We start from the raw sequence: 14,063 nt of genomic DNA, 5'->3' as shown, positions 1-14,063 counted from the left end.
AATTTAGAGTAACCAATTAACCTCAGCATGTTTTTGGACTGTGGGAGGAAGCCGGAGTACCCGGAGAAAACCCACGCATGCACAGGGAGAACATGCAAACTCCATGCAGAAAGATCCTATCTTCTTGCTGCAAGGTGAAAGTGCTAACCACTAGGCCACTGTGCAGCCCCATTCTACAATATAATAACCAAAAAAGACAGATAATAAACAAATAATGAAATAAAGTAATAGATCTCTTAGGTAATAAACAATCAGCATGTCAGTAAATGGATCAGAAAGCTCTGATTCTGTTTCCACATCAGCATTCTCCAGCACACAGAACTAGAACACATCTACGTCCACCCAGGGGTCTCCAGATGGTCCTGGTGTCTCCGTCCATCGTCTCCAATAGTCCTGACCTCTTACCAACATTACAGGGACCTAGAAGGACCTTAAAGGGTTAAACCAGAACCACATCCATACATCCCATGATACTGATCACACCAGGACACATCCCATAATACTGGTGCTCAGCAGGCCACTGTCCTTCGAGGTAACAAACCGCATTTCCCAGAATTCTCCCTGATGTTGGACAAGCAGATGTTGGACTTCATTTCCACTGGGAAATGAAGTCTGCAGCTGCCCTGTCAAGATCCTTCATGTGTTTTTAGCATGATCAAAAGTGACACGCATGTCCCCATTAAAATAAAGTTTTGACCAAAGAATTAGTTTGTGTGATTTTTTTTTTTACTTTATTCACATAAAAACTGATGACATCATCACATAGGTCATTTATTACTCATAATTTTGAACAAAAGCAGGAAACCAGTCGAATCTCTGCTGACATGATGTGACATCATCAGGTCACCTGCGGTACCGCCCCCTCTCCTTGTCCCTCTCTCTCTCTCGGTCTCGGTCCCTCACTCTCTCTCTCTCCCGGTCACGACGAGGTCCACCTCTCTCCCGTTCACGCTGCCGCTCGCGCTCCCTCCGGCTGCTCACCACCGCCTGAGTCCGCCGCAGGAAGTCGTCCACACGCATGTCGTAGTCATGCTACATGATGGGAAAACAACAGGCAGTGAGATGATGACGGACCAATCAGAGCATTGATCAGAGCATTGATCAGGTCAGAGTGTCCTACTGGGCTGGAGGTGAAGGCGCGGTGCTGCGGGACGCGCTGCTTGTCTCTGAAACGAGGGGGTGGAGCCTCGTGTGGCGGCAGGGGGGGGTGGTGGTGGTGGTGGTAGGCCTGGTGAGGGGGGGGCGGGGGGTGGCTGTGGTGGTAGTAGGGGGGGTGGTGGGTCGGAGGCTGCTCCACACCGGGATACGCCGCCTGATGACACACACATGACATCATTAGTTGAGAACGATCAATATGTCCTGATCAGCAGAACATTCTACAGGAAGAGGCTCCACCTGGAGGAGCAGCCCGGTACTACAGCTCATCATGATCAATTCATTTATTGTAATCAGTGATCAATAAACATTAACATCACACTGAGCTGATTCAAACCAATCAAGCATATTGATCAAGAACTAAGCAGCAGCATTAAAGCTGTTAACTACAGACTGAACGATCAGTAGCAGGATCAATAACATCAGTAGCAGGATCAATAACATCAGTAGCAGGATCGATAACATCAGAAACAGATAAATAACATCAGTAGCGGATCGATAACATCAGTAGCGGATCAATAACATCAGTAGCAGGATCAATAACATCAGAAACAGATAAATAACATCAGTAGCGGATCGATAACATCAGTAACAGATAAATAACATCAGTCGCGGATCAATAACATCAGTAACAGATCCGTACCAGAGTCTGCCAGGGAGCTGGAGGACCGACGCTGTGGTGGTAATCCCTCATGTAGTCATTATAGGACTGGAACAGGTAAACACAGGTAAAAACTATGAAGCTAACAGCTCACTGACTGAACACAGGGACACATGAAGCAAACAAAGCTAGCATGCTATGTGCTAAATGAAGCTAACATCCATCCATCATCCATCCATCCACCATCCATCCATCCATAGGGTCTTGGAGTCAGCAGATGAATCAGGTCATTCCAGCAACACTTTCCAGCTCTTCCTGGGGGATCCTGAGGTGTTCTCAGGCCAGATGAGATATATAATCCCTCCAGAGGGTTCTGGTTCTACCTCGGGGTCTCCTCCCAGGAGGACGTGTTCAGAAAACCTCCAAAGGAAGTCTCCCTGGAGGATCTGAATCAGATGTCCAAACCATCTCCACTGGTTCCTTCAGAGGTGAAGGATCAGCAGCTCTACTCTGAGCTCCCTCCAGATGTCTGATCTTCTCCTCCTATCTCTGAGGCTGAGCCCAGACACCTTACAGAGGAAGCTCATTTCAGACGCTTGTATCCATGATCTCTGATGATCATAGGTGAGGGTTGGAACGTAGATGGATGGTAAACTGAGATCTTAGACCTAAGGTGTTCTGGTACCAGGTACGCCTATGAGAACCTTCTGCTCCAACATGGTGTTTTTGTTATGTCCAGTCTATGACTAACACAGAAGTCCAATAACAGAACACCACTTGGGTTCAGATCGGGCCGTTCCTCCCAACCACTTCCTCCAGGTTTCTCCATCGTTGCCCATGTGAGCGTTGAAGTCCTCCAAGAGAACTATGGAGTCTCCAGGTGGTAGCCTTTCCAGGAACCACCCAGAGACTCCAAGAAGGTCGAATACTCTGACCTGCTGTTCGGTTCACAGGAACAGACAACAATCAGTTTATCCTCAGAGAGGAGACCCTCTGGTTCTCCAGGGAGAACTCCAACAAAGTGGTTCTCAGGCGGGGGCTCTGAGTTTCCCCACACCAATCCAGAACCTCTCACCCAGGGCAACTCCAGAAAAGGAGAGTCCAACCCCTCTCCAGGATTCTGTTTCCAGAACCATTGCTGTGTGTGGAGGTGAGCCCAAATATATCTTGCCGGTATTGCTCCACCTCCATCAGCTCAGGTTCCTTCCCCACCAGAGAGGTGACATTCCATGTCCCCACAGCTAGTCTACACCACTATAGGGCGGTGTGCCTAGACGTCCGCTCCTGCCTGCTGCCTGGTGGACGTAGAACCTGACCCCGATTTTCTGAAAGGTGAGTTCTGGGTACACCGGACTATGTGCTAATTGAAGGTAACATGCTATGTGCAAAATGAAGGGAACATGCTATGTGCTAAATAAAGTCAGCATGCTATGTGCTACATATAGCTACCTGCTTCATGAAGCTAAGCTAACATGCCTTGACTCACCCCGTTGAGAAAAACGTCTCGTCTCACGCTGGAAAATCGTCTGAAACAAAATGAGTTCATATCAGATTTTGTCAAAGTATTTAAGATTCTACAAAAGCTAAATTCAGTCTAAAGTTCAACATGAAATATTTTAACTGTTTCTTTTCACAGAAACATGAAGTCGACAAGTTTCCAGACTTTTTAAAACATTCCAAACAAAAGCTGCCAGTTTTCAGTCTGCGTGGCTCCGCCTACTTCCAGGTAAGTGATGCAGCGTCTCACCTGTCCACTGGCTGGTTCCGAAGGTCCTGAATGAAGCCTGCAGGTAAAACAAAGTGTGTTTAGGAAGTTTCACCTGTCAGTCAGAACAATGCTACCTACAGTCAGAAACGGTGTTACCAAGGTGGGTCTGTTCTAACCTGTTGGATTACCATGGTAACGGATGCTGCACAATCAGATCACCATGGTAACGGATGCTGCACAGCTGCTGATCACTGACTGATTATCTGGAGCTGAGTCAGCGAACACAGACAACCTGACTGAACTAACCTGATAGTCTACCTGTTTCAGATTCAGGTGTACCCTCCACATGTTCAGTCTACCTGTTTCAGATTCAGGTGTACCCTCCACATGTTCAGTCTACCTGTTTCAGTGTACAGAGTGTGAGGTGAGAATAAACAGTCAGCAACAACCTGCTCGCTGGCTGAAGTCGGGTGGACCATCGGCTCGCGGCCGCTTCCTGCCGTGGATGTCGTACTCTTCAGGTCGACGCCTACGTAAAAAAGTGCACAGGTAAGACACACACATGCACACAGATACACACACACACACACACACATACACACATTAATACACACTGAGGTCAAACTTCAACACAAGTAGGAAAACCCAGAACTTCACCTGAAGGGTTTACAGGTGTCTACAGGTGTCATTCTTCATGTCACAGTCCACATGAAAGAAATGTCAGTCCTACAGTATACTGGTCTTAGAATATACTGGTCCTAGAATATACTGGTCCTACAGTATACTGGTCCTACAGTATACTGGTCCTAGAATATACTGGTCCTACAGTATACTGGTCCTACAGTATACTGGTTCTAGAACATACTGGTCCTAGAATATACTGGTCCTACAGTATACTGGTCCTAGAATATACTGGTCCTACAGTATACTGGTCCTAGAATATACTGGTCCTACAGTATACTGGTCCTACAGTATACTGGTCCTAGAACATACTGGTCCTAGAATATACTGGTCCTACAGTATACTGGCCCAACAGTATACTGGTTCTAGAATATACTGGTCCTACAGTATACTGGTTCTAGAATATACTGGTTCTAGAATATACTGGTCCTACAGTATACTGGTTCTAGAATATACTGGTCCTACAGTGCACTGGTCCTACAGTATACTGGTTCTAGAATATACTGGTCCTACAGTATACTGGTCTTAGAATATACTGGTCCTAGAATATACTGGTCCTACAGTATACTGGTCCTAGAATATACTGGTCCTAGAATATACTGGTCCTAGAATATACTGGTCCTAGAATATACTGGTCCTACAGTATACTGGTCCTACAGTATACTGGTCCTACAGTATACTGGTCCTAGAATATACTGGTCCTACAGTATACTGGTCCTACAGTATACTGGTCCTAGAACATACTGGTCCTAGAATATACTGGTCCTACAGTATACTGGCCCAACAGTATACTGGTTCTAGAATATACTGGTCCTACAGTATACTGGTTCTAGAATATACTGGTTCTAGAATATACTGGTCCTACAGTATACTGGTTCTGGAATATACTGGTCCTACAGTATACTGGTTCTAGAATATACTGGTTCTAGAATATACTGGTCCTACAGTATACTGGTCCTAGAATATACTGGTCCTACAGTATACTGGTCCTACAGTATACTGGTCCTAGAACATACTGGTCCTAGAATATACTGGTCCTACAGTATACTGGCCCAACAGTATACTGGTTCTAGAATATACTGGTCCTACAGTGCACTGGTCCTACAGTATACTGGTTCTAGAATATACTGGTCCTACAGTATACTGGTCCTACAGTATACTGGTCCTACAGTATACTGGTTCTAGAATATACTGGTCCTACAGTATACTGGTTCTAGAATATACTGGTTCTACAGTATACTGGTCCTACAGTATACTGGTTCTAGAATATACTGGTTCTAGAATATACTGGTCCTACAGTATACTGGTCCTACAGTGCACTGGTCCTACAGTATACTGGTCCTAGAATACACTGGTCCTACAGTATACTGGTTCTAGAATACACTGGTCCTACAGTATACTGGTCCTACAGTATACTGGTTCTAGAATATACTGGTTCTAGAATATACTGGTCCTACAGTATACTGGTCCTACAGTGCACTGGTCCTACAGTATACTGGTCCTACAGTATACTGGTCCTACAGTATACTGGTTCTAGAATATACTGGTCCTACAGTATACTGGTTCTAGAATATACTGGTCCTACAGTATACTGGTTCTAGAATATACTGGTCCTACAGTATACTGGTCCTACAGTATACTGGTTCTAGAATATACTGGTCCTACAGTATACTGGTCCTACAGTATACTGGTTCTAGAATATACTGGTCCTACAGTATACTGGTCCTACAGTATACTGGTCCTACAGTATACTGGTCCTACAGTATACTGGTTCTAGAATATACTGGTCCTACAGTATACTGGTCCTAGAATACACTGGTCCTACAGTATACTGGTCCTACAGTATACTGGTTCTAGAATATACTGGTCCTACAGTATACTGGTTCTAGAATATACTGGTCCTACAGTATACTGGTTCTAGAATATACTGGTCCTACAGTATACTGGTTCTAGAATATACTGGTCCTACAGTATACTGGTCCTACAGTATACTGGTTCTAGAATATACTGGTCCTACAGTATACTGGTCCTACAGTATACTGGTCCTACAGTACACTGGTCCTACAGTATACTGGTTCTAGAATATACTGGTCCTACTGAGATTCTCTGATAATCAATCATACAGTATCCAACAACAGTAACTGAAACTCTGTCAAATATCCCTTAAACACTCAAAGATTCTAAGTTGTACCACTTTAAATTAATTTCATTACTTCTTGGTATAACAGCAGGATGTTTCCTCTGATCAACTATTTAAAATTCAGCATCCAAAGTAGAAACTCAGTGAGTCCAGCTGTGATTCCAGTCAGTCCAACTGATGAACATGGTTCTAGATGAGCTGAGAACAGCAGAACCCTCTCAGTTCTGGATCTATCTACGTCGGCATCATGGCTCATCTGCTGTCTGAATGATGTTGTATGCTGGTCCTGAGGTTCTACAGGTTCTAGTCTGTGGTTCTGGACCGTCTGAATGTAAGTGGCTGTTTTAAAACCCTTCAGTGGCCGTAAACAAAATGTTGCTTCACACACACATAACAATAAAAACAAAGAAGAAGAAGAAGCCTGTGAAGAGACAACATACCGCTTCTGATGTAATGAGGGAGGGGCAACACTCTGATTATTAACAACAGTTTTTCTCCTCAGTCCTTTTTTATAAACCCTCTTATTCTGAAAGGGTGAGGGGTGATGATGATGATGGTGCAGTCCTGTCAATCAATACACAAAGACCCGCCCTCTGAGCCCAGCCCCGCCCCCTCAGACAGCCTGGTGTTTAGTGGCTGCGTCGTAGCTGCCCGTCCTCAGTGTCCTCGTGGCTCATTCTGTCAGTCCAACCGGCTGTTACAGTCCTTCACCTGAATTTACCTGATTTCAGCAACACCACACCTCCTGATTGGACAGTCCAGAAGCTCCGCCCCAACATACCACACCGTCTGATTGGATAGTCCTGAGGCCCTCCCCCAACATGCTATACTTTCTGATTGGACAGTCCAGAGGCCCAGCCCTCCAGTATACCACACCTGCTGATTGGATACAGTCCAGAGGCCCCGCCCCCAACATATCAAACCTTTTGATTGGACAGTCCACAGGCCCCACCCCATGATACCACACCCTGTGATTGGATTGTCCAGAAGCCCCGCCCCTCTCTCTAGCATCAGTCCAGTGCTGCTGTGGCTTTAATCCAGTCCAGCTACCAAACTTTTAGATTTTAACCTTCGAAGTATCAAAATCCTGCAAAGACAAAGAGCTTAAAGGAGAAATTTAGCAGCAACAAAGTTTAAACTTCACTTTCCTGTAACTGATTTAAATATGGATAAATTAAAATAATCTGAACTCCTCGTTGCTCAGCTCTAACCTGATAAAGAATTAAATCTAATCTTGAGCAGTGGTCTGAGCCTCTGGGAACCTAACGAGGATTTCTATTTCCTGCCTGACACCGGAAAGACTTTGACCACCGACGCAGAACGTGGCGTCGCTCCGTTCGAAGCTCCAAACTGGAAAACAACAACCATGACGGCTAGCCGCCGGCCAGTGACCATCTCCGTCGTCCTGTAGGTGGCGCTGTGGTTGCCGCAGCAGAAGAAGAAGAACAGGAAGCGGGAGGAGGAGCTTGGTGATTGGCTAACCTTCCCGGCTCTCGCTGTGGCGGTCTGCCTCGGGGTCGCGGCTCCGACGGTGTCCGGCGTTTGTGACGAACACGGCGAGCCACCTGGTGGATATCCACGCTCTCGTCCAATGGGAACAAGGCGCAGAGCTGAGCTCCGATGTCCGGCTGGATCTCCTGAAAGAAGTACAGAGGTCAACCACCCAACAGGCGACACGTCCTCAAACTACCACAGAAGAAGACCCACCTGTCCGTCTCGTCCAATCTTCACCGGCTTGTGTTCGTTCCAGGGGTTGGACAGGTGGGCAGTCTTTATGAACGGGAGCTCCCTCCTGTGGAACACAACATCTGAGTCAAATCACCAGCAGGGGGCGCCAACTACACTTCGGGTTTATAAACACGTATGAATTATCAGACTGTAGCAGCTCCAGTTAGCAGCTGTTTGATCAGATTCACCTGGAAACACCTGAATAATTCACCTGTTGGGGCAGTGCTAGGCTAATGCTAACACTAAGAGATTAGTTGTGCCTTTTAGCCTGCAGCTAATGCTATCTGGATCTGTAAGTTGTTTCTAAGGTCAAATTAACTTTGACTTGTCTCAGCGGCTAATGAGATGCTAAGGGCTAGCAGCCACAGATGAACCGATCACTAATAATGCTGGAAGATCCGTTAGCAGCAAATCAAGATGAAGACGACTTCAGGACACAAACCGTTATTGACCTTAATCAATTGATCGTACGTAGTTTATGTGGAACATGCTTACCTGCAGAGCCAGTCGATCTTGAAGACTCCACCCAGCATCTTAGCATTCATCCCGGCAGGAAGAACCCAGTGGATCGGAGAGCCGCCGTGATGAGACTCTGATGCCAGACGAGCAAAACCTGTGAAGAAGGTGGAGGACCGCCAGGTAAACTAGAGTTTATAAAGTACTGACAGAACGGAACGTTAAAGCAGAACTTCCTAACTGTACCTTGGAACTTTCCACTCTCCCTCACAGAGAAGACGAGGACGACGCTCCGAGCCGAGCGGAACGCTGCGTTCAGCTTCTTCTCGTTGACCGGCAGCGTCGACCAAACGCCCTGTACAGACAACATGACATCAGCAGTGGCATCATCACACCATGACCCAAACAACACGGGAATAACATGGAAAAACATGAAAAAACACCGGAACAACACAAGAACAACACGGGAACAACACGGAACAACGTGGGTACAACAAGTAACAACACGGAACAACATGGGGACAACACAGGAATAAGGGAATAAGGCAACAACACAAGAACCAAACGGGAAGCAAACAGGTAGAACACAGGAACAACATGGGAAGAACATGAAGCGGCGGCGTACCTTTGCTTTGGCCAGCGAGACGTTCTCGTGGTTGTTGCTTTTGATGAGGAAGAAGCGAGCATCTCGCAGGATGTAGCGCAGCTTGCTGGTCGGATCTGAAATGGAGATTCAGAGGATGTAATCTGATTACTCTGGTACTTCGGTAAACACGCTGTGGATCGACAGCAGAAGGATTCTGTTTTGGGCCTCCTTACTCTCCATCCCTTTACGAACGGCTCGAACCGACGACGACAGCTTCTCCCGCTTCTTCTCTGAGCCTGTCAAAATAAAAGCTCATGTTTGTGTTTGATCTCGTCCAAACACGCTACAGTCATAAAGGTTAATGCTTCTCTGTAACTGAACAGCTGATTGGTTGTAGCTGGTCATCATGGTTACCTGAGGCCTCGGAGGCGGAGCCAGAGCGCGCTGACTCGCCTTCATCAGAGAAGCTGACGGAGGAGGCGGAGCGTGAGTCTCCGGCCTCGCTGCGGGTGTCGTAGTCGTTTCCGTCACCTCCTCGCCGTTCGTATTCATCCTCCTCATCCTCCTCCTCCTTCTCTCCCTCCTCCTCCTCTTCCTCCTCCTCCTCGTCTTCCTCCTCCATACCCTCCTCCTCGTCGTCCTCCTCTTCGTCCTCCTGATCGTCCTCGTCTTCATCCTCGATGTGCGAGGCGGCGGGGGAGGAGCTTCCTGACGCCGGCTCCGAGCCGTACTCCGCCGCTGCCTCCTCCTCTGATTGGTTGCCCTCCTCATGGGGGGAGGGGCTGGCCCGCCGCTCGTCATGCCGGAGCTTCTGGATAAACAGGAAGTGAATCTGATTAGCTCACAGTCCTATGGCTGATTGGTTGGCGGGCAGTGAAGTGTACCGTACCTGGCTCAGACCCTCCAAGCCTCTCTGGGATTCTCTCCTCCGGCTGTCGTCTCCTCGGCTCCTGGTCGCCTCCCGGGGCCCACGCCGCCCCTTACGCTCCTCGTAGTACTCATGGCGGTAGGCGGCAGCGTGGCGACCGCGAGGGCTCGACGCCTTCTTAGAGGACGACAGGGGGGGCCCCGGGCCTCTCTTATTGGTGGAGGACGACCTGGAGGGGGCGTGGCTCGAAGAGGGGCGGAGCCTCTTCAGATCCTGGCTGTCGGAGCGCTCGCTCTTCCTCTTTGTTCCTGACAGACACAGATCAGGGTTTAGTACCTGCAGTACTGTCTGTAGTACTGTCTGTAGTACCTATAGTACTGTTTGTAGTATCTGTACGACTATCTTTAGTACCTGTAGGACTCTATGTAATACTGTCTGTAGTATGTGTAGTACTATTTGTAGTACCTGTATTACTGTCTATAATAGTCTGTAGTACTGTCTGAAGTACCTATAGTACTGTCTGTAGGACCGGCATTACAGAGCGTAGTACAGAGCGTAGTACAGAGCGTAGTACAGAGCGGAGTGCTGAGCGGAGTGCTGAGCGGAGTGCTGAGCGGAGTGCTGAGCGTAGTGCTGAGCGTAGTGCTGAGCGTAGTGCTGAGCGTAGTGCAGAGCGTCGTACAGAGCGTAGCACTGAGCGTAGCACAGAGCGTAGCACAGAGCGTAGCGCAGAGCGTAGCGCAGAGCGTAGCGCAGAGCGTAGCACAGAGCGTAGCACAGAGCGTAGCACAGAGCGTAGCGCTGAGCGTAGTACAGAGCGTAGTACAGAGCGTAGTACAGAGCGTAGTACAGAGCGTAGTACTGAGCGTAGTACTGAGCGTAGTACAGAGCGTAGTACAGAGCGTAGTACAGAGCGTAGTACTGAGCGTAGTACAGAGCGTAGTACAGAGCGTAGTACAGAGCGTAGTGCAGAGCGTAGTGCAGAGCGTCGTACTGAGCGTAGCACAGAGCGTAGCACAGAGCGTAGCACAGAGCGTAGTACTGAGCGTAGTGCAGAGCGTAGTACAGAGCGTAGCACAGAGCGTAGCACAGAGCGTAGCACAGAGCGTAGCACAGAGCGTAGCACTGAGCGTAGCGCTGAGCGTAGCGCAGAGCGTAGCACTGAGCGTAGCACTGAGCGTAGTACAGAGCGTAGTACAGAGCGTAGTACAGAGCGTAGTACAGAGCGTAGTGCTGAGCGTAGTGCTGAGCGTAGTGCAGAGCGTAGTGCTGAGCGTAGTGCTGAGCGTAGTGCAGAGCGTCGTGCTGAGCGTAGCACAGAGCGTAGCACAGAGCGTAGCACAGAGCGTAGCACAGAGCGTAGTACTGAGCGTAGTGCAGAGCGTAGTACAGAGCGTAGCACTGAGCGTAGTACAGAGCGTAGTACAGAGCGTAGCACTGAGCGTAGTACAGAGCGTAGTACAGAGCGTAGTACAGAGCGTAGCACAGAGCGTAGCACAGAGCGTAGCACAGAGCGTAGCACTGAGCGTAGCACTGAGCGTAGTACAGAGCGTAGTGCAGAGCGTAGCGCAGAGCGTAGCGCAGAGCGTAGCGCAGAGCGTAGCGCAGAGCGTAGCACAGAGCGTAGCGCAGAGCGTAGCACAGAGCGTAGCACTGAGCGTAGTACAGAGCGTAGTACAGAGCGTAGTACAGAGCGTAGTACAGAGCGTAGTGCTGAGCGTAGTGCTGAGCGTAGTGCAGAGCGTAGTGCTGAGCGTAGTGCTGAGCGTAGTGCAGAGCGTCGTGCTGAGCGTAGCACAGAGCGTAGCACAGAGCGTAGCACAGAGCGTAGCACAGAGCGTAGTACTGAGCGTAGTGCAGAGCGTAGTACAGAGCGTAGCACTGAGCGTAGTACAGAGCGTAGTACAGAGCGTAGCACTGAGCGTAGTACAGAGCGTAGTACAGAGCGTAGTACAGAGCGTAGCACAGAGCGTAGCACAGAGCGTAGCACAGAGCGTAGCACTGAGCGTAGCACTGAGCGTAGTACAGAGCGTAGTGCAGAGCGTAGCGCAGAGCGTAGCGCAGAGCGTAGCGCAGAGCGTAGCGCAGAGCGTAGCGCAGAGCGTAGCGCAGAGCGTAGCGCAGAGCGTAGCGCAGAGCGTAGCGCTGAGCGTAGTACAGAGCGTAGTACAGAGCGTAGTACAGAGCGTAGTACAGAGCGTAGTACTGAGCGTAGTACTGAGCGTAGTACAGAGCGTAGTACAGAGCGTAGTACAGAGCGTAGTACAGAGCGTAGTGCAGAGCGTAGTACAGAGCGTAGCGCAGAGCGTAGCGCAGAGCGTAGCGCAGAGCGTAGCGCAGAGCGTAGCACAGAGCGTAGCACAGAGCGTAGCACAGAGCGTAGCACTGAGCGTAGTACAGAGCGTAGTACAGAGCGTAGTACTGAGCGTAGCACAGAGCGTAGCACAGAGCGTAGCACTGAGCGTAGCGCAGAGCGTAGCGCTGAGCGTAGTGCAGAGCGTCGTGCAGAGCGTCGTGCAGAGCGTAGCACAGAGCGTAGCACAGAGCGTAGCACAGAGCGTAGCACAGAGCGTAGCACTGAGCGTAGTACAGAGCGTAGTACAGAGCGTAGCACAGAGCGTAGCACAGAGCGTAGCACAGAGCGTAGCACAGAGCGTAGCACTGAGCGTAGTACAGAGCGTAGTACTGAGCGTAGCACTGAGCGTAGTACTGAGCGTAGCACAGAGCGTAGTACTGAGCGTAGCACAGAGCGTAGTACTGCAGTACCTTTCTTGTCGCTGATGTCTCGTTCTGTCTCGGGGTTGTAGAGTTCATCATCCTGATCTGGAGCTTCAGTCAGCAGATCCTCCAGAACGTTTAGTTCTCCGTCTGAAACACAGAACACCTGTCTGAGACGCACCTGAACCCCACACTGCCTCCATCAGGTCACAGTGTGAACTACAACACCATCCTGTGTTCATCAGCAGACTGTCAATAAAGCTTCAGTTATTTCAGGAGCAGGTCCAGACTGTCTCTGTTCTCCAGGTGTTCTTCTTCATTCTGTTCAGTGTAAAGCACTTTAATGCGTCATGTGACTCCTCTGCAGTAAACGGACCAATCACACTCCTCCTCCAGTCATCAGGTAATTTTAATGCAGAGCTATGTACAAAATAACACGTATGGCGGTAGAAGGTTCTGCTGCTGTAATCACTTTAATTTTGGACACATTAAAGAGAAATTAATGTTATCGATTAAATATTCTGTCATAAAAACGAATAGATGATCAATGATCTAATCAGTTACCATGGGGATCGAGCAGGTGTGACTCTGAAACTATGACTTCCATCCCATCATACCTGCTGACTCATTATTATTATTCTTAATAATAATAATCTAACATGGTAGTTCAGCCTCTGATCACTCTACAGCTGAAGTATTGATCTCTGATTGACACCAATCAATCGATGAGCTGCAGCGTTCACCTGGAGAAGGTCCCAAACATCTCAGCCTGGATCCACCAGGTGGTTCCTCACATCCAGTGTTCAGAACATGATCAGACCTACTATCGATCACCGAACTGATCGATCTCCATCCATCTCTAGAACCTCCGTCCAGATGTCTGATGAACCTCCAGGTGAGTCTGGTTCCGACCTGCTGCTGTCGGTCACTAACTGACCCGTTAACTAACCGGTTAACTCACCTGTTAAGCGACCCGTTACCCGGTAACTCTCACTAATCAGCCTCCAGTCGCAGCTGATCGATAAAGCGATTATTGATCATCAGAGATCGAACTGAACAAAGAGCTACATGCTAAAGCTAACGGCTGCTAAAAGAGCAGCTAGCTCCTACCTTTGTCCTCACGCCGGTCGGCCGCCATCACCACTGTGACGTGCTGCTGCCTCGCGCGCAGGTACCTGTTCAGGCGAGAAAGGCTTTAAATGAATCAGAATCAAGATAAATACAGATAAACAAGAGCAGCAGCTGGAGCCGTGAGATGGCGGACTGCGTCTGTTCTCTTCTTCTTCTTCTTCTGCTGCTGCTGCTGCTCTGAGCCGCGGGAAGCAGCGCCCCCTGCTGGAGAACAGCCGCATGACGGAGAGACCAGCGGAGGTTTTTTTTTGTGTTTTTTTTTTAAGGTCTTTATTCCACAATTTAATTAAT

The 14,063-nt window shown here is 48.8% G+C and overlaps 1 protein-coding gene across 2 annotated transcripts; it reads right to left on the bottom strand.

The window, feature by feature from the left end:
• Positions 1-704: 704 nt before the first annotated feature.
• On the bottom strand, positions 705-13,952 carry ythdc1 (YTH N6-methyladenosine RNA binding protein C1). 2 transcript variants are annotated; one of them, XM_051938717.1, is made up of 16 exons: positions 13,752-13,952; positions 12,690-12,791; positions 9,945-10,231; positions 9,470-9,866; positions 9,289-9,351; positions 9,095-9,189; positions 8,716-8,824; positions 8,509-8,626; positions 7,993-8,077; positions 7,768-7,922; positions 3,914-3,993; positions 3,504-3,540; positions 3,243-3,282; positions 1,799-1,864; positions 1,121-1,312; positions 705-1,032 (listed from the first exon to the last, which is right to left on the bottom strand). In XM_051938717.1, exons 1-16 carry the CDS (start codon positions 13,777-13,779, stop codon positions 844-846), a joined length of 2,043 nt encoding a protein of 680 aa, XP_051794677.1. In that variant the 5' UTR covers positions 13,780-13,952; the 3' UTR covers positions 705-843. The 2 variants fall into 2 exon arrangements, with proteins under 2 accessions (XP_051794677.1, XP_051794678.1); XM_051938718.1 differs by having other exon boundaries at positions 9,470-9,863.
• Positions 13,953-14,063: the final 111 nt, after the last annotated feature.

Source organism: Acanthochromis polyacanthus, chromosome 18, assembly GCF_021347895.1.
Source record: "Acanthochromis polyacanthus isolate Apoly-LR-REF ecotype Palm Island chromosome 18, KAUST_Apoly_ChrSc, whole genome shotgun sequence".
NCBI lineage: Eukaryota > Metazoa > Chordata > Actinopteri > Pomacentridae > Acanthochromis > Acanthochromis polyacanthus.
The sequence above is the reverse complement of the archived record's forward strand: the minus strand, read 5'-3'. Positions and strand labels throughout refer to the sequence as shown.